Source organism: Pithys albifrons, chromosome 21 (genome assembly GCF_047495875.1).
Source record: "Pithys albifrons albifrons isolate INPA30051 chromosome 21, PitAlb_v1, whole genome shotgun sequence".
Lineage (NCBI taxonomy): Eukaryota > Metazoa > Chordata > Aves > Passeriformes > Thamnophilidae > Pithys > Pithys albifrons.
The window spans coordinates 5016321-5039889 of NC_092478.1; the positions used below are offsets into that span (position 1 = coordinate 5016321).

The 23569-nt window shown below is 45.9% G+C and overlaps 1 protein-coding gene across 2 annotated transcripts in view; it reads right to left on the reverse strand.

Moving 5' to 3' along the window:
- The window catches only part of MYBBP1A (MYB binding protein 1a), a 52912-nt gene that overhangs the window by 23698 nt on the left and 5645 nt on the right, over positions 1-23569 (reverse strand). Inside the window, exons 9-23 of one of the 2 annotated variants that reach the window (XM_071575176.1) lie at positions 23255-23544; positions 22455-22562; positions 21767-21892; positions 20845-21048; positions 20330-20438; positions 19854-19941; positions 18680-18831; positions 17922-18011; positions 17144-17272; positions 16255-16419; positions 15159-15316; positions 14218-14352; positions 13270-13366; positions 11046-11177; positions 9344-9412 (exon numbers count right to left, since the gene is read on the reverse strand). In XM_071575176.1, the coding sequence (XP_071431277.1) occupies positions 9344-9412; positions 11046-11177; positions 13270-13366; positions 14218-14352; positions 15159-15316; positions 16255-16419; positions 17144-17272; positions 17922-18011; positions 18680-18831; positions 19854-19941; positions 20330-20438; positions 20845-21048; positions 21767-21892; positions 22455-22562; positions 23255-23544 (2052 nt within the window). Of the gene's footprint in view, positions 1-9343; positions 9413-11045; positions 11178-13260; positions 13367-14217; positions 14353-15158; positions 15317-16254; positions 16420-17143; positions 17273-17921; positions 18012-18679; positions 18832-19853; positions 19942-20329; positions 20439-20844; positions 21049-21766; positions 21893-22454; positions 22563-23254; positions 23545-23569 lie in introns of both variants that reach the window. The other variant, XM_071575175.1, reaches the window with a different exon arrangement.

A 23569-nucleotide genomic window follows, 5' to 3' on the forward strand; every position in this document is an offset into this window, starting at 1 on the left:
CCTCAGCAGCTGCTCCTCCCAACACTTTCCAAGCCAGATGTCTCCTCTGCACAACAAAGCCCATTTTCCTCAATTCAGGAGAGACTTGCAATAGGATTTTCTTGAGGCAATTCAGAAGGCAGCTCCAGCATAATGCAGCCTATTTAAGGAGACTTTGCTGAAGTCAAATTTAATAATTTAGGAGATTTAAGAGCAGCACAGGCTCCAAAAGAGCCCATGTTGCCAAGACACTGTGTGCTTTTAGCTGCTGCCCCCGATTCACCAGACCAGGCTTGATGTTGCAAGGACAAAAGTTTTCATCTTTTGAGAACATTTATCAGCATATAATGAGAAATTAGAATTCCAATTCAGTCAAATGCCAACCATTGAAGTTTAGCTTTCAAGCAGCATTAAAAAAAAGGGACTCACACGTCAGTAATTTTGTTAGCTTGGAATATTGAAATAAAAATCATTGCTAAGCAAAAAAAAAAAAGGTTGGAAATTATATTGGGTTGAACTTTGAAGATTCATTTTTGGATGCTCACCAGCAGACCTCTCTTCATTTTGCAGAATCCACTGAGAGAAGCACCATGACAAGAGTGCACAGTGCCCCTGGGGAGAGGGATGGGGCTGCAGACCCTGCTCTGCTTGGGAGTCACTGAGAAATCCTGTAGAGCAACCCAAACTCCTTTCTTGTGCTTTAACTCTTGCAAAGTGGCATTTTAGTAATATATGGCAAGGGAAAGCAGGAGGAGAAGCAACCCAAGCCCACTCCTCCCAAACCATAACAAAAATGGCCCTTCTACATGAACCCTTGAGAACACCCTTGTCAGTGAGCAGAGCCCAGGGTGGCACTTCATTTTATGCTGCAAAAGCCCTAATCCTTCCTCACTTGCCAACAAAACACCCTTCCAACACACCAAGATCCAACACTGTAAACACAGCAGAAATCACTCCCCAGAACTTCAACAGGATTCTATCTTGATGTTTGTGTCGTATTTTGTAACACAAACGTAATAACTCAAGTCCATATGCCCGAGACAGTCACCAGTGTTATCACACCACAGCCACCTCCTCCCCTCCAGTTCCTGCTATGCTGTTGTTAAATACATGGCAATGACCCCAACTCCAAGCAAACTTGTCCCACTGGCTCTGCACAAACATCTACTCCTCAGACTGTGGAAGGGGCTGTGTTTGGCAGGCTGAGCAAAACACACTTGGGTGGTTCACTCTCCTTTTAAAAACTATCAACTCCCCATGTGTCAGATGGCAAGTTTAATTTAGTAGGCTAGGAAATTACTAAGACTTGGAAAATCACTGCAGTCTGGTGTAGATCTAACTCAGCAAGTCCACCCAACATGCAGAGCTGTTCATGCTCCTGAGCACCTCCCTCCTTGGACAGCTCTTGCCAGCAGCTGTGGCCACAGTAAGAACTCGAGTGTATGTGACCTTTTAATTTTCTTATTTCTTCCCAGCAACAGACTAGAATATTTCCTCCACTCCTGAGGATTTGCTACACAATCAGGACTGAGGAGAATAAACACAGCCTGTATCTCCAGAATCAGAACAGAGAGGCAAGCAGGAGTTTTTCATGTTCTGTTTGTGCTGCACTGAGCATGGTGGAATACAAAGGCTGGGACTGATAACAGGGCAGTGTTTCTCTGCCAGTCAATTAATGCCTGGAATCACTATAGATTTGTTTGTGGGCAATGCAGACATTTGTCTGGACACTTCTGGCAACAGACAGGAGCCATTCAAAGGCACCAAGAAATGTAACAAAAAGCTATATAGAGGAAAAAACAAACATATAAACACCTCCCAACATGCACAATGCTCCCAGGAGACCCTGCAGGCTCAGCGATGGGGTCCCACATTCCACTGAAATACACCACGAGCACACAAAGCTCTCAATGCAAATACAAGTGAAAACCTGTGCCTTGGGATTTTTGATTAAATGCAGTCAGGAGGAGCTGAAAAATTTAAACAGACCTTTTTAAATTTTCAACAGTCTCACACAAGTGAGAGAAATGCAGGTTAGAAAGCAGTTCATCAGGGAGACATGTTTTGCTGTGGCATCAGACACCTTTCCAAAGAACATCAGGGACTATTTATAGAGGCTGTCAATGTCCTCCAGCTCCCCGAAGCAAAATGGTTTCTTTGAGCAATCCTCATGCAAGAGACATTCTCAAAAATGAAAGGTTAGGATGCAATAATCCACATCCACAACCATCCTAAAGGTCTGGGAATTAAAAATCTCTACACAACAATGTAGAGCACCCTGGCCCTGACCCAGCAAAGCACTTAAGCATTCAACTGCTTCCCCTTCAGCTTCAGAGGGACAGTTTACATACCTAGAGCTAATTCATGCCACAGGGCTTTGCTGGCTCAGGATGAAATAGCTCAAAAATGCTCAAGAGCCCACCCAAAGTTCAGCTTCACCTTGCAAAACACAGGCTATCCTTGACCACCACCTTACAGGAAACAAAAACAGGAACAGGACACTTATGGGAGCCAAAGCAGGTCAGTTTGACATGGAGTATCCAGCTGCAAATGATTTCTCTTCACTGAGGAGAGGGAACATTTTGAACTGAGGAAGACAAAAAGGAAGTCTGCAGGCAACAGCCACTTCAGCACTGCACTGTGTGAGAAGCTCTCTCTGCCTGTGGACAACTCACCCTCTGAAGGTCTGTTCACCACAAGCCCCTCCCAGTGACACTTTACAGAGGACACAGGCACAGGGTGCCCACCTGTGCTGAGGGATGGAGGATGCTCCAAAGGAACAGTGCCTTCCACTCATGGCCTGTTGCTCCCCTACCTGTGCTCATTCCTGAGGCAAAGGAGGTAGAGCTGAACTGGTGCTGGTTCTTATCTGGGGAGGTTTATTTTGCTTCATTACTACACAAGATGTTCCACAATAAGTTCTTCCTCTCCCACCTGCTGGGAGCCATCCACGAGCACACAGGCAGGGCATGGAGCAGCAATGGAGGGATCCACTGATCTATTCCAGCATGAGGTGAAATACTCCCAAACACACACACACAGGGGTGCTGCCTTCTGAGGCTTTGCAGGGCTTTTACTGCCCTTGCTGTATTAAAGTTTAATTACTTTTTAACTTAGCTATTTACACAGAACATAAACTGTTCAGAAGGGTAACTGTCAACCAGCCAAGAACTCTCTGGCAGGACTTTGGGATCATATTTTACACTTCTGGTCGTGGCAGCTCTGGCATAGACCTGCTTCAGTTCTTTAAAATTATGTCTATGTATGTTTGATCCCTTTGGGGAGACTGCCAAAGCACCAAGATTAATTAGCAACTTACCTAAAATACACTCTCTATTAGATAGATCTTAAAGGGTTCCTTGTCACAGACAGCTTTATAAAAACACATTCTGAAATACTAATGACATAAGATGACATTTTGAACTCTGTCTCAGTGCCCATTCTCATCTCCACACTAAGTAAAATTACTTTTATTACTTTCATGACAGCTCTGCACTTACATCAGCTCTGCAGAGTTCCAGCCAAATCACAGAAAATAAACCCACTTGACGGACAGATACAGCCTCATTATGCTCCCAGCTACTGCAACATCCTCAATCAATAGAGCTTTGAATGTAAATAAGACAGGAATGTATTCAAACTGATGTGTGACCACAGTGCAAAAGTAATTGCAGAGGCTCTTAGCAATTGTGTTGATGTGTACATTGCCAGTGCCTTTCCCAAAAGAAAAGAACAACGGGAGGACATCAAAACATTTGATAAATCCTTGGAAAAAGTTCCAGACTAGAAGAGGTTTCAGTGTCTGCCACAAGCGAGATGGGGACACCACCTTACTCCTGGTAGCAGTGGTGTTCCATTTACTAGTCCTCCTTTCCAGACTGGTTCCAATACCTCTGGCCAACAAAAGGTGGACTTCTCAGGGAAAAGCATGGCTGTTCCAGGCCAGGCTTCCAGAGAGGCTGTGCCTCAGCCTCCTGTTTCCAATTTGGAGCTGGCAGGTGGAATATGCCCTTGCCTGAAGGAGCTGCATCAGCAGTAAGGTTGGTACCGCAATGCAACCAGCCACATGTTTTCCCTCTTTGCCTGATCCTCAGGCATACAGAGGGAGTTTTTAGGGTAGGAGCATTAGTTCATGGACTCATCCAGTCCTCAGGTATGACAAAGGGGGGCACTGCAGTGAGAACCTCACCACAATCACCAATGCAGGGATTTGTGCTGCAGCAGCAGCAGAGGGACAGCCCAGGACTGCACAATTACAGAATTAGGTGTTACTGTAGCTCTGCTCATCACACCAATACAGCTAAAAATAAACCAGGAAGACATTCCTCACCTAAGGCTCAGGAGGGTTCTGGTATGTAGCTGAGTCATGCAATAATCATTAAACTAAACACATCTTGATCCCTGGTTTATGCTCCATCAGCACAAACCAAAAAACCAAGCTTTTGTACATACTGCAAAAGCAACACTGCACCCACTGAAACAAGGCACAAGGAAGCAATTTGAAGGTCAAGGACTCCTGGAAAACAATCACAGTAGTAAGAATGAATTAAGAAAGGAGGAAGTGAGGACAAGCTCACACATGTTATTTTTTCCAAACAGACTTTGAGAGAATGTGTTTAGTGCTTGTGGAAGACACAAGGCTGACAGCAACATCCTTTGTCAGCCAAAAAGCACGAGCCTCCCCCCCTGTTAGCACCACGTTCTGCTGGCCAATGGCATCATCTGTGCCAGACACTGAGCACAATTCATTAGCACCAGGACAACTCAAAGGGATAACACAACCATTTGTGATGACTTGTCATTTTCCCAGCCTTACCTCTGAGGACTTACCATTTGTACCTGAGCCACTCAGAGCTCCTCTGTGTGTGCAGGAATGTGTGTGGGTACTGCATTCTAGAAATGTCAGCTACACTCAGGTGCAAGCACCTTGCTGGTAAGAGAAAGTCTCAGATGTGCCTGTGTGTACCAAAAGGTTGTGATGGGTGCACTGGCCCCATTCTCCTGTCCCTGCAGACATTCCTGCTGGCCATTACAGCAAGGACAGGGTCAGATTATCAGGACCTCAGTCCACAGAACTGCATCCAACAAGCTGGATTAGATTGCACAAAAAATGTCATTCTTTACCACCTTCTTTTTTTTTCACTTTAACAGCACTTCTCCTACACTAAAGGTCCTCTTGAAAAGCTTCACAGCAGTTGCTTACAATCAAGGGATTTCAAATGGTTTTAGTCACTTCTTTCTAGAGCAGACAACACTGCAAGGACACAAGGCAGGCACAAGGCAGGCCAGACTGAGAAGACAGAGTGCAGCTTTAAGTGACAAGTCTGAGTTTGTTTAAGTGTGGTTTAACTTACACATATGGGAAGGCAAGGACCAAAAACAGTTTGGGAAAGAGATCCCCACTGCTACTGTAAAAAAAAAACAAAACAAAAGGAAACCACAAACACAAAACCCACCAGGTTTCTCAGTTCAATAAATGAATGACATCCAAACATTAGTATGTTCATTTTTTTAAACCCTGAAGCATTCTAACTTGCACACAGGCATGTTTGGGACTTGAGCTCCACACTTGAAGAAATGCAGAGTTTGAAACGGGTAACACTGAGCATTCACAGCTGCCATGGTCACAGTGCATTTGAAGTGGCAGAATATGATTCACAGGGTCCTGTAATCAGCGGGGTCTCACAACAGGCAAGAAGTCCAGCTCAGATGCATGAATTGCCTGAAACAAGGTGGTCCTGCAGGTCCACAGTCACACAGATCCTCATTCTGATGTATAAGTTTAAACAGGTACTAAATGAGTTCAGAGTGGGGAACAACCCCCCTTCCCTGGTCAAGCATCCCTTGCCTTTGTTCCCCCACTCACAGATGACACCAATCTCTCCATCTCTTTCCTTTTCCAGGGAAACTGCTGTATTACTGTCTCCTGCAGGCATCTGAGCTCCAGGAATAACATCAGAGGAGCAGAACTTGGCCACATGTATAAGCTTCAGTCTCAGTAAGACCATTGCAAATTCACCTTTCCAGTTTAAAACTTGTTGAACAGGTTGAGCTTAGTGCTAAGGAAACTACCAAACCAACCACTGTGAGCCACGCTTAAAACTGCCTTAAGAGCTCTCATCCCAACAAAGTACTGTTTATTTTATCTCACAAATTACTTCAACATGGAGCTGAACAAACTCCCTGCTGCTTTAGGCATGGAAGAACAGTGTCAGAGGAAAAGGGCTCACAATTTCAGTCACACTACCTGAAGCTTTGGAGCTCAAGCTTCCATTTTTTCTGCTAAGTTCTGCATCAAGATGCACCCTTTGGATACTTCCAAAACACCCTCCTCTACAGCAATCACTCAGGCCAAAGAAATGCACCTCCCAGAAAAAAACATGTGACACCCATCCAATAGCTACAAACACCTCTGTCTTTACAGTCACAATACTGCTGCTGAGGCTTTGATGTTCTCCAGGTTTTAGAGGTGAGCGACTGAGGGAGACAGGATGCACAGCAAGGCTGCAGCAGTGCAAGACCCAGTTGGCAAAGTCAACAGCTACAGCCAAGAGTGCACAGACAATCTCTGCTTTCCAATATTCTTGTACTGATTTCACAGAAGCCATAATTTCATGTTAATGAGCACTGCAGCTGATGAAATAAATCACAGCTTTTACCCTGCCACTCCCGCCCTGAACAGACCAACCCTGTGCCCTGAACAAGACCAGTGAATTGATTAAGGTCAACTTTAACACAGCAAAAGGGGGGGATAAAAGTATGTGTGAAAGAGGAAGGTTAAGTTTTCAGCCAAATCATCCCCGTGACCATTTTGTGAAGTAAATGCACGAACACCTGGGCAGCAGACAGGGAGGTCCCCTGGGGCAGGACAAATGGCTGGGGCTGGAGAGGCCAGACCGCTCCTCTCCCAGCCAGCACCAGCTGAGCAGCATCTGAACAGCTCCTGCATTTCCTAGAGGAGCCTTTCTTGGTTACAACGGCCCAGAAATTGAGTTTGACAGACCTGCAGCAGCCAACAACAGAAGGCAGAGGAAAGACATTCCAAATACAGTCCAGGTTTGCTGCTTCTTGACAAGAGCCCAGGCAGGTCCAGGCCTTACTGTACTCTTGTTATTCTGCAAATCACCTCAGCCAGGCTGGTCCAAAGTGATCCCTCAGTGATCAAATTTGACTTTATATTAGAGGCCCCAGCAAGAACACAGGCCCCTGAAGTAGGATCTGGGCATGTATGCCAGCAGCCACAAGACCTTCTCTTAAACATTCTGAAACCTTAGGGAACAGCCTGGTTGAGAGGAGATGTGAATAGATCCCCTGCCTCTCTGCTTGTCTCACAAACTCCCAGGTACAGAGGGTGAGGAGGAAGAACCATCCCCCTTAAACCTCTTCAAGAACCACTTTTTGTTTAGTTCACAACCTGAAGGTGAATCTCCTCCTCCCCCAGGGCTGGCTGGGCCCGTGGCCAGCAGTCCTGCTGGGCCAGAGCCCCAGGGTTCAGAACCAGGCCAAGAGGAGACACCTGCCCAGGGCTGAGCCTGCCCCTCCCCACGCACAGCACGGGCTCTCCCCACCTGGCACGGCCCTGAGGACGCCCCGCCAAAGGGATCTGCAGAGCCAAGGCAGAATCCCACTGGGATTAGCTGTCCACACATCCAGCAGCATAGCCAGAACGACCAGCACTAATAACAGCACTGTTAGAAGGGAATTTAAACCTCCTGTCCCTGGGACTAAGCTAGTTTAATGACTAGAAGCCAGTATTCAGGGCTGAAAAGGGAGACTGACCCACCTGTCCCTTATCCATTAGAGTTGGCTAAATTCAGGGTCTCCTGAGACCTTTGGTGTCTTCAGGACTCTGAGTTAGGACAGCCCTTTTGGTAGGTGAGTCTCTCCACCTCATTCTCCCAGAGGCTACCAGGGAGAAGTTATCCCCCTGCTTTATCCACAGCACTTTGCCACATACACCCACCTAGCCTGACTCCTACCCTACTCTTTAGGATACCACCCGAGAATCATTTAATTGAAGAACTGTCAAACTGGACATCTGATGATGGGAAACCAGAATTCCTGAAAAGGAAGTAGTGTGTAAAAAATGTAAAGCTGCAACTCCAGGCTCCACAGGCTGTGCAGAGCTCACTTTGCACACTGCCTTTGTTTGAACAGCAGTATATCCATGTTCTGTACTCAGCTCCCACACACACACGTCCTCCCCTACTCCTCCCACCCACAGATAAACAGGCTCTGCAAACAAAGCTGGAGCAGATAACTGTGGAAGCCCTGGCAGAAGGACAATGCTGTTCCCTGTGGGGAAGCAAAGATACCCACATAATGAAGCTGTCTGCTTCGGATGCTGTCCTGTTCTCCTGAGGATGGGATCAATTATGTGCCTTACAATTAATTTGTTTGTTATTTGTGTAATACATCCTTATTTCTATCCACTGAAATCATTAATAGCTTAATTCACTCTGTTTATTTTTTTTCTCTAAATCAAAGCCATCCTTGTTGGGTAAAACAGCCTGAAATGCAGTTCACACTGTCAACATAAAGCAGCCTTACTGTAAACATATACCTATCCCTTCACAGTCTCTCCAATGATCAGAAACAATAAAACAGCTATTTATGAAACAGAAAGATCAATCCAGGATGCACTTCTGCAGGGGACAGACACAGGGTACAGCTGGGGGGTGGGAAAGTTTGAGACAGTGCTACTGGCCTAAAGGGTTATTAACTGTGTGGAAGGCCCCCCCACTGCAGTGAAAATGCAGACAGGCCTCGTTCCCTGCTCCAGCAACACTGAGCTGTGCACTCACCCTGCAATGTTTTATTGATAAAGCTCCACTAATTTTGTGTTAGTCAGGCACATGCAATCAACCATCAAAAATCAGGTCTGTGGTACAGGTGGTTTTAGACTAAACACAGCAGCACATGGCCCAGAAAATGCAGGACAGCTGCAAGGCACAGCACAGGCTCTAACCCTGACCTGGGGTGCCATGGGGAGGCAGGGATTACAACACGCTCCATTAATACAGAGGAACACCTTCCCAAGAAGGAAGCAATCAAGGAATAAGCAACTGGAGTCAACCACTCCCACAATCAGGCCTCAACCCTGAAAGCTGCAGGCAGTTTTTAAAGGAGATGCTGAAAGGACCTCCATGACTGAATATACAAGGCACTTCCACACCTTCAGTCACACACCTGAAGCAGCAAGGCAGTATTTGCAAAAAGTTCAGCCCTTCAGAAGCCACTTCCAAAATTGGGCAGCCCTAAGGACATATAACAAGCACATTAAGAATCATCTGAGCTGCCATAAAGAAGTGACTTCTCTGACTGACTGTTTAATACAGCTTTGATTGTTTACTTCCATTCTTACCTGCTGATGTTGCCTGGTTGCTGCTGTGATAAACTCGACAAGAGTATCTACCAGTGGCTTACACATGATCTGTAACAAAGACACAGTCTCTTATTAATGGTTTGCTGACAGGCAGGTTTATTTTTCAAGCAAAGCAGTCTGTATTTTACAGCTTCTTGAGTAAGATGAAAATGCCACAACAAAGAGAAATGCCCAGAAATCAGCAACAGCTTATTTGAAAATTAACAGCTTTGCTCACACCAGCCCTGAGTGAAATCTTGATCACAACAAAAATCAGCAGCAAAACTGTTCATTTGGAAAATTCAGGTGAGTATTTCACCTCCTGTGTTCTGCCTGGTAATGACTAGTCTGCATCTGCCTGACACTTTAAGCAGTGTCAGTTCACTTTGTGCACAGTCCCAGGCAAAGGAGAACATGCCAAGTTAGACTGGAGAACATTAGTACACAGTAAAGATCTAAATCAGTTGCTGGAGTGGCCAGAAACAACTATATCAGGAGGAAAGCCTCCCTGAAGACAGGTTATCCATCCTAAAGTTGTTCCTTCTGGCTCTCTGCAACTCCCTGACAGGGAGCCAGGGCAGGTCAGGCTCTGCTCCCAGGGAACAAGGGACAGAACCAGAGGAAATGGCCTCAAGCTCTGCCAGGGAGGTGTAGGTTGGATATTGGGGAAAATTCCTTCACTAGAAGGGTTGTCAGGCATTGGAACACGCTCCCCAGGGAACTGGTTGAGTCACCATCCCTGGAGGTATTTAAAAGATGTGTGGTTGTGGTGATTTTAAAAGACATTTCTGCAAGGAACAGTCACATGGAATCCACAGGCTCTAGACCTGCACATTGGGATGTTCAGTTTGCTGTCCATGTGGGCAGCACCCAACCCTGCTCCTCCCCCATTTCACAAGCTTACATGGGTGGCACTGTGGGTTGGTGTCCTAAGAAACCTGGTAAGCAGGACTCTGTCCTGGATGGATTCCCTCAGCCTGAAAGCATCCTCCCCCAGTTACACAAGCCTACATCTCCTCCCACCCTCATGTCAGGCATCAATTCTAAAAGGTTTTGAGAAAGGGCTTCTGGCAACTGCCTCTGCTTGCTCTGACCTAAAAATCCCTGAAGAACTGCATGACTTTCAGGCTCAAGGTCTGTTTCTTAAAAACTGGCTGTCCTCATAGTGGAGACCAGCCCCAGGCACAGGTCAAGTTTGCAGGAAATACCTCAAACGTTTCAGACACCAACACTGGTTGAACATCAGCCTTACAGTTTAGATCCCAATTAGTCTCTACACTCCTCAGCCTTCTTGGAAGAAAACTGAGAATCTGAGTATGCAATCAGATAGAGCTGGACAGGAGCTACACTGGCTGGTTGAACAAGATGGCCTGTTTTGCCTTTTTGTAAACCTTATTCATCCATGCTGTCTTGAACACTGGTAAAAAATTAGAGCTTCTTATGCTATGCTTTAAAGAGCAGCTTTCTGTTCACCTGCATTCTCCATGTAGAATCCCAGTCCAAACCACAAAAGAGATCCTGGCCTTCTGCAGTGTTGCTATTAAAACACACACTCCTAAGAGTCTGAGGAGATGAAGATCCAAGGAAGCCTCAGAGCAGTTTAAAAGCCCACAATAAAACAGAAACGTTTCTCTCCCTACTTCCCCCAGAATTACAATCACAGCCAGAAGAAGACAGTCAGCACACAGGCAACAAGACTTACTGGGAAGCGTTTGAAGAGGTCATGGAACATGGAGCACGTGAGGGGACTGTTCCTCTTGCTGAAGAACTGGGTCAGTGCCTGTCGGTAGGTGACAGCCACCCTCTCCACATCCAAACAGCCTGGGTTCAACAGCTGTGGGGAACAATCAGAACAAAAACACTGCCAGTGAAACACAAGGATGAATCATTAGCAATGAAGAAATTAACTTTTATCAGTGCACAGAGATTTTTTTTCCAACAACTAAATATTCTTGGGTAGTTTGTATGATAGAGGCCTATGAGACATGACACAGAACGATGAAGAAACAACCAAGTGGGTCCCAAACATGCTCTGTGTTTGTGATGGGCATGTCTAACACATGAGGCTCACAGAGCACTCCAAGACCATCCTGCAGCAGCTGGGCTGGGCTGTGCACATGGTGTTCTCAGCTGTAGATGTTAGTGTGTGGATATCTAGATCTACACTCAGCAACTATGTCCAGGACTCCCAGATCCTCAGCAGACTAGTCCTAGCGGTGATCCAGCAATCCCAGAACTTTGTCCATGCTCCAATATCCCCCTCTGGTGGAGAACAAGGATTCCAGACACAGCAAACAGCCAAGACCTGCACAGGCCACATGGATCTGAACAAACACAGGAATGAATGAAGAGCCAAATGTGGCATCACATCCCAGTATTCTTGACTGTTCTTATATTGCCAGGGAAGTACAGCTCTTTGGGAAGTAAGATCTTCCCAAAGCTGTGATTTTCACAATAGTGGATGGGCCTTCTATGAACCTCTTCCCAAGGAACTGTCAATATGGTGTCCCATTCTCAGGTCAAAGTCCCAGTGCTACTGCAGCTGGACACAGGGTGAAGTGGAACAGGGCAGATGGATCTTGAAACATGTGACCTCAGTTTCCTAGTTTAGTGTCTCTATTTATCACTTGTTTGACATCTGCAGGGGGGAAAACTGATTTATCCTCCCATGCATACATTTACAGTAAAAAAATTTCTTCTGTAGTTTTTCCATCAATTTGGCCAGTGCACCCTGGGCTCTTTCCTGATTATTGAAAAGCTCCAGATGACACTCACAAAGTAGAACTCACTGGAAACACACCACACCTTTGTCTCTGGTTCCTCACTGTATAACCTTCCTGGCCTCTACACAATGTCAGCACCAGCAGCAGCACGTGAACTGAACTGTCACTTCCCTCAGATGAGCAGCTCAAGTCAGCTGCTGGCTCTGACCCTGCCTGGGCAAGACCACAGCTCTGCTCCCACAGCAGGAAGAGCCTTCCCTGTTAAGCTGCACAAGGATGCTCTGAAGCATGTCCCACTCCAGCCTCAACATCAAGTATGTTGTTTACATTCCCCACTTTGTTTCCATGAAGGCCAGCAGAGCACAAGAGCTGCTTGGATTAACACTCTCAGCCTCTCACTAAGCCCTAGAAACACTGGCTGCCTTTGCAGCCCCCAATAATAGCTCACTGTGTGTAATTTCCAGGCCCTCCCTTGGCATGAGGTAGCCCTGTTTATTTTTCTCCCCCACAAGATGTCAACAGGATTAAAGCACTAATTCCTGTACTCAGTTGGAGAGGTTCAGAGTCAAGTATCAGGTCAGTTGGTGAAACACTTGCTGGGTTTCTAGTGGAGGTGACTGCAGTGGGCTGCCCAGTATAAAGGGTCACCATGCTCTGAGACCTGTGAAATGCAGCACAGACAGCAGGTAAAAGGAGACCAAACATTAAGGCTCCCTGAGTAACGGACACTCATAGCACAACCAGATGAAGCCTTCCTGCAAACAAGTACCACTGAAATCAGGGCTGTTCCACATGCTCTTCACCCTGAGATAACTCAGCCCAATGCTCAGGAAGACAGGAGTTCACAACCACCCACTACTGTCCTGTGTCTCTGTGCTCCTCAGCAGCTTCCAGGAAAAAACTCAGAGGGACTGCCAAGAGGTTTATGGAAAAAACAGCAAATCAGGGAGGAGAGCAGCACAAATACACAGCCATTAACCTGGATCCTCTGTGCATCAGCAGCCCTGTGGCTATGGGGAAGCAGGCACTGAAAGGCAGGAGGGTAGGGCCAGAAGGGCTTTATGGAAACCATGTAGATAGGTCACTGCAGGCAGCAGGTCCAGTGACACTGAACAAGCAAGGCCCACTCAGTAAAATCAGGTAATGCAACTTCACTAGCAAAAACACATCCTCAGGAGCAGCCTCGTGTCCTACCTGACACACCTGCTTTGCTCTGCTGTCACTCTGTTTCTCTGGCTGAGGGGGAGGAGCAGTTGATGATGTGTTTCCCTTCAACACTTTGAGCAGATATAACGAGGCACTAAAAAAGAAAAAGGGAGAATGTATCAGTTACCACAGTGTCACTGCAAAGCCACCTGAGGGCACAGGCCAAGTAGTGTAGGCAGCTTATTCTGTTGTAAATAGAGTCTGAGAAGGCCCCTTCTCTCAGTCTAACCCACTTTTGCCGGTCTACTGGCAATTGAATCTCAGGAGCAATCTGCATGTTTCATTAACCATCACTGCAGTCAGACACCGTCAGTATCAGCCTGGTTTCCTCAAGCTAGTGCTTTTGACTGGCACTTGAGGACTTCTGCATTCACCCAGGATTTTGGAGCCTGCAGATCTCAGCCAGTGCTGCAGTGCAGCCTCTCAGCCCAGGCAGCTCCGTGCTGGAGAGAAGTGGGACACATCAACTGGGAGAGCAGGCAGACACTCTGCTGCTTTTGGAAAATGTATTAACTGGGCACAGCTCCACTCAGGACTGCCACTGCTGGGAAGCTGTGAGGGAGCCATGCAGCACACACAGCCAGCCCTGTGCTGCCAAAAGTATCAGGGTTCCTGCACATGACAGTTGACCAGAAATTACACTCATCCCCCACCAAATCACACACTGCATTACTCCTCAAGGAAGTCTCAAGGAAGTGCCTCCCACCACTACCAGCAAAGCTGTTTCAGACCATATTTATGTCACAGAGCCCATAGAAGATTATCACCAAAAAAAGAGACATCTGCTTGAAAATGTCTTAAGACTGCCAGGATTGACTAGTCCTCATTAAGACACAGATGCTTGCACCAAGCCTTCAGTGATTCTCTTGCTTCTCAGACCTTTTTTAACATGCAACATCACACGTGCTCAGAGCACCAGCAGAGATGCTCCTCATGGGCACTCACCTGAAGTAGTACAGCGCCACAGCAGAGTCGCTGTGCTTGCAGGCTTTCTTCACCAGCCTCTGCAGCAGGGCGTGCACGTCCTCGCGCAGGGCCCGCACGCTGCGGCAGTACTGCTTGTTGCGGCACAGCGAGTTCCTGCAGGGCATCACACACCAACCACAGCCATTACCCACCAGGAACCTTCAGCACCCAGCAGGGTGGGTGAGAACAACACCAAACACATAACTAACACTAAGATGTGGGCAGCACATGGCTGTGGCTAGAAGAGTGAGGACATCCTGATCTTCACCTTCAAGCACCTGTTTAGGCATCACAGTCGACTTTCCTGCAGAGCTCCCACAGAAGGGACTGGCTGCCTCAAACCTTGTTACTTCACAACTGCTTCTCAAATGGGGGGAGAAAGCAGGACTGAAAATGCTTTGGAGCAGCGCTGAGGATGTCAAGGAGTGGTATACAGAAGACAACTCATGATACACACAATAGGCATTATGTCTGTTTTACTGGTATCATATCCCTCACTTCTGGCTGTGAACAGAGAATTCCACTGTCTGTCTCAATGATAACTTGGGGGCAGTTTTGTTCCAGCCACTCTGTAAGCCTTGGGAGTTCATGCATGGTCTGACTCAAGAGGTCAGAGGCCTGTGGAGATAATCAGTGACATGGTATTATGCCTGCAATACTAACTTTTACTCTTGAGGTTTCCATCTGCAAACAGGTTTGACACTTGGAGTACCTTAGATTAGAAAGCCCAGATCCTAATTCCTTTCCTGTAGGTTATGACTAAGCACTGTGTGTATGTTGGTGCTGGTAATCTAATCCTACACAATGTATAAGCACAGCAGTTGTCTTCAGTCTTAGAAAGACCAACTCCTGGGGTTCAACCAACACCACTGCTGTTTATCAAGCCAATGTGTATTATCTGGAAGCCTAAGGACACTCACCTGAAGATACTGGCTGTCTTCCGCAGGAAGTCGACCTCCTGCTTGTCAGAGTCTGAGCTCATGCACTGTTCAATCAATTGAAGCAGGGGCTCAATGATGTCAAACACCAAGGGATTCTCTGCTTGCTTCATCAGGAACACATCAATAAGATCCAGCACCTGCAAACACAGAGTTACTGACATGAGATCTAAAGCAGACAGGGAAACAAGACGGATTTACCCAGAGCAGTTCCTCCAGACTGGAGTGGGCTGAAGAAAACAATTTACAGCTGAGATCTGTATATCTTCTGCTATCATTTGTCCTGTTAGAGCACGAGAAACTGAAAACTGAAACTAAAGATTAAAGGTTGTCTGCTGATTTCAACTTTATTTTTTGCAGTGATATCCTTTAGAAAGGGCAGTTGTGAGAATCAGTTACTTGGCCAGACCTGCAGTCAGTATAACCTGGCACAGGTGTCTGTGAGCACCAACTCACAGCTCTCCCTGCTGCAAGCTCCCCTTGACTCCCAGACAGACCAGTGCATAAAATCAGCTCTTTTACAGAACAGCATAAGAACAGAAATGCAGTAAATCCACTGGCTCACCCCACTGTTCAGCCTTTACCTTGGTTAACCTGACTCCAAACACTTCTGTCTGGGAGCAGCTGGAGCAGTCCCTGAATGTCCAGGTTCATGCTGACACCAGGTGGCCTGAATTCAGCATTACAGTCACAACCAACCAAGGGGTTCATCACAATTCCTTGAACATCAAGCCTGTCCAGTCTACAAAAACTGACAGACACCTTTGGGCAGGTGTGGGGAAGGATGTAATAAACGGAAGCATTTAAGATCAGCAAATGGAAACTATGAGGCACTCTCTGCAAGCACAGTACCCTCTTTTCTTTTTGAAGCAGGCCTGTGGAGCCCCAGTCACTGATCCCAACAATTCTGTGCCCGGTGCTGTACAAACCCAGAACAATCCAGTCTCAGTCTCCAGGAGCTCCTGATGCACACGGTGAGTGACCAAGCTGTTCAGTGTCAGGTAGCTCATGGCATGCATGGGCTTCAACTAAGGGACTACTAAGCCAGAGGTTTCCACACCAAACACTCCTCTCCCACCTTAGCCTTGAAATTCCTCCGCAGGATCTTCTCTTTCCTCATCCTGTCTTTCTCATCCTTCTTCGCTTGGATCCGTTTCTGCTGCTCCGCAAAAAGGGCTGAGATGTTCTTGTCAAGAGCCATCATAGCCTCATCATCCAGCTCTTCATCACTCCCATCTCCTCCCTTTTGTTTTTAGAATACAAAAACGTGTCAACTCACACACTTAAAAAAGGCAGCAGGGAGAGAACCACAGCCAAGACCAGACTCACAGTGGGGATGTAGCTGCCTCTAGACCCAGAATAATGACATTCCCACTGCTGAGGGAACACAGATGCTCAGGCCCTTGAGAAATCTCACTTGTATTTCTCATCAGGTAACCCTGGCTGCACAGCACTAACATTTAGAGCCAGAGGATCAGGACAGGGAAGAGGCTGAGGTTTTGACCCCAAGTCTCTCTGTGCTGTTGCTCCTTCAGTAAAGAGGTTCATAGGTTGATATGTCTGCAGCCTTTATTAGAATCATTAAACCAAACTCTATTGCTGCTACAAGAAGACTCCAGAGTGGCCTTCAGGGATCACTCTTGTAACAGGCCAGCCAGTGCAGTCACCATGTACAGTATCTGAGTGCTTTAGCTCACATCAATCTCATTTATTACAGGCAGGAGCACAGGCTGTGTCAGGCTGGACTGGACAAGCTAAAGTGCTCAAGACATACTAACAATAAACAGAAAAAAAGTGACTTATTCCCACAGCTTACTTAAGGTTCTGGCCTCCTGCTTCAAGTGCCATACAGAGCTGGCTGCCAGGGCTGTCATTGCACAAGTTGACACAGGATGTGGGATATGAGATCATCTTTCACCACCCCAAACCTCCTGGTATCTGTGTGAAGGTAGGCAGTGAAAACATACCAGTGCATTCCCTGCTTGGAGAACATTCATCAGCTGACTGCGAAAATCATCATCAACTTCTTCACTCGTCTCCTCATCTCCACTGTCAGTGTCATCTTCATCTGAGGAGTCGTCGCTTCCTTCCTCGTCCTGAGGAAGAAAAGTTCATCTCCTGACCCCACCATTCTTCAAGCCTTACTCCATTCCCATGTGTGTCACTGTTCAGAAATAAAACCTCAAGCTTCCCCTACACCCCAGTCTTGATTCCAACCCTTAGATCCAAGTAATGATAGCTCAGATACTGAGGTAACAGATCTTCACAAGAGCTAAAAGCAGAACACAATACAGACTTCTCTGTCATACTAAATAAGTATCAAACAGAAGCTTCCAAGGAACATCTGAGGTAACAGCACCCATTTGACTCTCTCTCTGCTAATGCCTGTAATGCTTTTCGACTGGAATCTCTGCAGTTCTTAAAATGTGAGATCTGGCCTTCAGCTGGCTGAGCATCACAGACACGATTTGGTCTGTGGCTGCAAAAAGGAGAGGCCTGTGCTGACTGCAGGATAAAGTCAATTTTTCTCAGAAAGCCACCTATTCAACCAGCCACACCTATAACTGCACTTCCAACAAGCCATCTGGGTGCTGCACCTTTAAAACAAATCTTAATAGAGCAACAGCTTTTTTCTTCAAGACAGAGAAATGCAATTAAGTCTGTTACCACAGATCAGGAGAAATATTATTTTTAAAGTGTGAAGATCTGAAGAGTATTTGTCACTGCCAATGCTACAAAAATTACCGTGTCCTTTGCAGATTTGGTCTTTTTCTTTGATTCTTCCATCACAACGACAGCACCTTCTTCATTTTCCTCTTGGTTTGGGTCAAAAACCTACCAAAAATAAAAAAAGGGACTTGTGTATTTTCAGTGGTTTGTTTTGATACATTTTCTGAGTACAAAGACAGAAATTTCAGCACAGTAAACCAACAAAATAATGAAACAGTACACAAGGGCATTAACTTTCTGTTTGTTAATATGCCAAGTTCTTTCTGTAAGTAACAAACAAGGAACAAACTGATGAGGTTGGTGACATCACACATCTTAGTTTGTTACAAATGAAGTATTAGGTTAATCACATAAAGTACCTGCCAGCCCATCTTCACAACCCACATATTCCTCTCCCAGAAGATCCCACCACACTCAGTGATATGACCAATTCAGAATTCTAGTGTCACTTACTTTCAGCACCTCTATGATTAACCTTTCCAGAAAAATGTTGTTACCATTTATAGTCACATACAAAATTTAGTTATATAAACTGACCCAGAAATTTCTTCAGCCTAGAACTACCAAAGAGCACAGATCTCAGGCTCCCATAACCCCACAACTAAGTAAAATCCCCCAAAAGTCTCTCTAAGGTACATTTCAAATTCAGTAACATGCATTGCCAGACATTTTCTAAATCAAGTAGACTTTAATCCCAAAATAGAGGTAAGTTTGTACATCTGTTAGGGACAAGACAGGCAAAGAGTACAATGCCCTCCTAGTGCCTCACTTACATCCAAGATCAGCTGCAAGCCCCTCTTGGTCAGACTTGGGCAAATCCACACAAACACGCTCTTGGAAATGCGCCGTAAGAGCACGCTGGGCTGGGCAAGGAGGGAGAGAAGGATTTCCACCATCACCTCAACCCATCCTGGCTCCGAGTTGTCTGCACAGGAACAAACAAACAGTGACAGGAAGGGGCACTGGCACATCTGTAAGGAACTACAGGAAAATTCACCACAGAAAAAAGACTGTCATTTCAGGTGACTTAGATGCACCCACTCAGCAACACAGACCAGAAGGCTACAAAGCAGAGGGAGAAACATGCTTGAAATGATGTTTTGGCAACTGGAAAGCAACAAAACCTACTATTCTTTAAACCATTACTTGGATTAGCAGTTCTGCAAGTCATGTTACACCCATTTAGTCACATTAAAGAAATCAGCACCTAGTCAGCAAAATATATAGTGTTTCCAGTGAAATCAGGAGTTGTAGCAGCCCATGAAAAGGGATGGCATTTAAAACTTGTCCACTAGTCCAAAGGTTTGGGAATCCTGATCTACAAACAACCAAGCCAACATAGAATTAGAGCTTTTATTTTTAAAGCACTCTCAAATTGATTTACACAGATTTCAGCAGAACAAGAGGACAGTTAGAGAGGAAGTCACAAGACCAAGTCAGGTTCTTTCCTGGTCAAGTCCCAGCCCGGGGGCTCTGCAGGCTCCAAACAAGCACCAGCCTCAACCAGCAAATAGGCTGTATCTACACAGGGGATGCATTTATTTTGCCCAGACCTTGAGCTGTGAAAGAACCATGTTTTGGGCCTGCCAGGGATCTGGAGAGCCCACAGCTTTGTCCAGGCAGATCCACCACTTCAGTCAAGTTCTTGGCCAGAACAGAACAAGAACTCAAAAGGAGTGAGCTCCCTTGGACACTGCTCATCTGAACAATGGCCAGCTGTGAAGCTCAGCTTTCCTTTTTGAGGCACACAAGACACTGAGGGTGCAGATAAAGACCTGGAGCAAGAGATTTAGAAAGGCAAGGACAGAGAATGAAGGAGAGAGGATTCTCTTGGGTATACATGCATCAAGCCAGAACCTGTGCAATCAGAACCACTAATGCAGAACTGCCACCTTCTGTCTTTAGACAGACTAACAATCCCACTCTCTTTCTGTAGGAAAGACTCACCAGTCTTTTTCTTTTTGGCTTCTTTGCTGAACGCCCTCTCTGTGCAGTTCAGGAGGTCACTCAGAACATCCACTGTTTCAGGCTCATTCTGTTTGATCACAAGCACACAATAAAACACCCTCAGAATTCCCCACTCCCATCAGCAACAGAGGGGATTTACTCCAAATCTAAGGACCACTCTAAATAGCTACAGATATCACAACCAGCTACTACAACCCCTTTGCAGAAGAAAACATGAAATCAAGTGAAAATTGCTCCACTCAGCAACAAATCAAGGGCAAAACTAATGCTCAGGCCAAGCTTTGCCCCCTACATGTCTCCAGTTAGTGCAAGAATCATAGTTTATTAACTGCCAGCTGCCCATTCTCAGAAGCCAGAGGCTGTGAAAGAACACAAAGAAACCCTCCAGCTCAGTGTGCAGAAAGCCCAGCAATCAGCCCTTTTCATTCCACAGAAATATTCTTCACAGCTCTTACCTTGAAAAGATGAATAGCCATTGAAAGCAAAAGCTGCTGGAAAGCACCAACTTTGGCACTGTCTGATTTATTTTCCTTCTTCTGCAGATTCTTCACAGATTGAAGTGTTCTGAAGAAAGAAAGCTCTTGAGTTTTTCACAATTACAAGAGCAATTTTTCTCTTATGAACAGACTGAAAACATGAAAAAACTGTTGTACCATTTTTTGTACTTAACATTCAATTTATTGAAATTGGACATACTTATAGAACACAATCTTAACCCAACAACAGTGTCTTACTGAGTGTGGCTTATAAAAGCCTGCACTTGAGCACAGGCTCAATTCCTAAGACCACAGCCAAGGCCTAGACCTTTGTGGAAAATCAAATTCAGAAAAAGAGTCACTGAGAAGTTTATACAGGCATTTTTAGGAGAAAAGGGAGACCAAGACTAAGGCTTTTCCACAAGGCTACAAACTAGAGGGAGAAACATGCCTGAACCTCACCAAACCCACACCCAGCTTCCTGAGCCTCTCACCTCTCCCAGATATCCTTTTGTTCCTTGGTAAAAGGTTTCACAGCTTTGACATGGTCACTGGAGAGCAGTTTGTTGGCATACTCAGCCAGGAGAAAGATCCACAGCTTCCCATCTGCAGTCACACCATGGATGTGCTTCTCCCTCAAGGCTGCAGCCTTTGCTGTGTCCCCCAAAACAGGCAGGGTGTTTAAAGTCTGAAGCAACCTGCAAAGGAAAACAGCCAGCACGTTGCTGTTAGAGGAACTAGATGGTCTTCTCCCACTTTCCAAAATAATGCCCACTGGGAGAGCACCCTCATCCCAGAGTTCTGGTCACTCACTGCAGCCCAGATTCCAGGGCTCAAGTTTCAACCCACGCCTGTACCCAAGATGAGCAATGTCAAGCTCATTGTCCTGCTGGTCCCAAGCACACCTGGTGTTCCCAACAACACTGACTTATTCTCAGCTCTTCCCCACTCTGTGTCTCACCATGTCCTCTGCCTTCCCTCTGCTGAGGTTTAGCAATCACCTAAAAACATCTATTACCAACTCCATCTCCCTCAGAACAGAGAGGGCTGTGGAGGCATCAGCAGCTCACACAGAGAACAGAGAGGCAAAATTCACCAGTGTAACCCCACCACCTCTCTGGTGTTCCTCCCCTTCCAGATTGCAACTAAGGCAATGGAAATCTCCTGGGAAAATGCAGTCTGAGCTCAACTCCACACCCACCCGATCAGCAGACACTCAGCAGCTTTGCCATGAACATGGATCTTTGGAAAACACACTCAGGATCTCCTTAAAAAAAAGCCATTCCCTGGTGCTGGAGTCAGAGAAATGCTCCAGTAGCAGGTTACAATTCCAAACCTTTTGCCATTCACAGGCTGATCTTATCCTCAGGAAAAGAGAGAAATTTCCAAGCTTAAAGCACACAAGGAAATCCTTACCCAAAGAAGTAGTTTTCTGTCTCTGTGTGATCCTGTCCATCCAGGGGCTCTGATGGAAGGACACTTGCCTCACCTATCTGGGAAGTCTTTTTCTTAGCAACAAAGAAAGCATGGAAGAAGCAAAACCTGGAACGGACAGAAACAAGAACAAAATGAAGATCCAGCTTGGTCACAACAAAGCAAAACCAGTCCCTGTGTGCAAACCAGTGCCACATATTCACCACATTCTTATTCAAGGGAGTCCAAGCAGTGAAAAGAGCCACTGTTCACTAGAAGACCCTTCGCTCAAGGTACACAGGAGAGAGAAGAGAGAAAAATACTTGGGACTTCACCAAAGTGAAGCGCCAGCACTTGAGGCCACAAAATGCAATACTCAGTCAGATTTGGGCCACATTCTCCAAGATATAAGACATGATATTACAAGTAGTATCTTCAAGCAGTTTAGGCAATAATTGAAAATTTACTTAAACCAAATGGGACTAACGTGATTCTAAGTGCCAATTATTTAGGACACAGTTTGGCCCAAGGTTGCAGAAGGTATTCTGAAAACAAAATCTAGTCAAAAATAATTTATGTTATGGAGTATTTCCACTACTGAATTTGCTCAGTGTCATGAGGACAGCTTACCTGGAACACTGCTGCTGAACTAAACAGAATTACCACAAGCACACAACTAAATCATTCTCACCTGGCAATATCCATCACAAGGCTCTCTTCTTTTTTCATTGCACTTTCAGTGATGTTAACCAGCCTGTGCATGATCCACCTCCTCAGTCGAGAGATCTTGTGCTGTGTTCTTTGAATAAGGAAGTGGATACAAACAGTAGTTTGAACACCAACTCAAAATAAACACAAACCACACAATCCACTGCAGCAAGGGGTGATTTTCAGGTATTTAGAGGCTTTACACCAAAGATGGTCACTTATGTAGTATGAGAGCAACAGGTACATAAGAGGGGATATAATCTTCCCAAGTTTGCTTTTTACTGTGCCAAAAAAGGGTATATTTACCCCACTGAGGACTGCAGGTGAGCAAAGAGTTCTTCAAGAACTGTAGCAGTCAGTAGAGTGAGGTTATAGGTGCAAAGGTAACACACAGACACACTGGCACTCAGGCCAGTTTCATTCACAGATAAAAGAGAGGCACAGTTTCCACAAAGACCTGAGAAGCTGTAGTGAAAGAGGAAGCCACTGGATATTTTTGCCAAAACAAGGGCTAAAAAAAGAAGAAAAAAGCTTCTTCTGGTAGTCCAGTCTGTTTTGGTCAGGCTGGCTGGTTCTCACTGTGTTTGCTATTTGCAGAATTGAGTTTTGTCCCAGCAAAAGAGTCAGATGCTGGGGCTAAACTTTCTGGTACAGAGGAAATAAACAATTTTCAGATGTCAGGTCACAGCAAGGGAAGCAGCAAACACTGTCTGTTCAAGCCAGACTTCACAGGCAACTACTGAAACCCCCGAAGAGCAGGAGGGAGGTGCATCCCCCACTCACCTGTCTGCATTCTCCCGGTTCTGTTTTTGCCGGTTACCAGAGAAGTCTAAACAACAGTCCAAGTCGGGCCTCAGGAACATGTCTTTGAGCCAGTCAACGTATTTTTGCAAGGTCACTGCCTGCAGGTGTCTGACTACCCTGGAAACACTCATCAATACCGGCTTCCCTTGATGGGTAAGGGTAGAGAAGCCCATCATCACAGCCAGCTGCCTCTCCGGGTCATCACACTCACTCAGGAATTTGTCTATGTAGCCTTCCATTTCTGCAGCAAACTTAAATCCCTGTGGAAACTGAAAAACAGGGTCAAACAAGCAG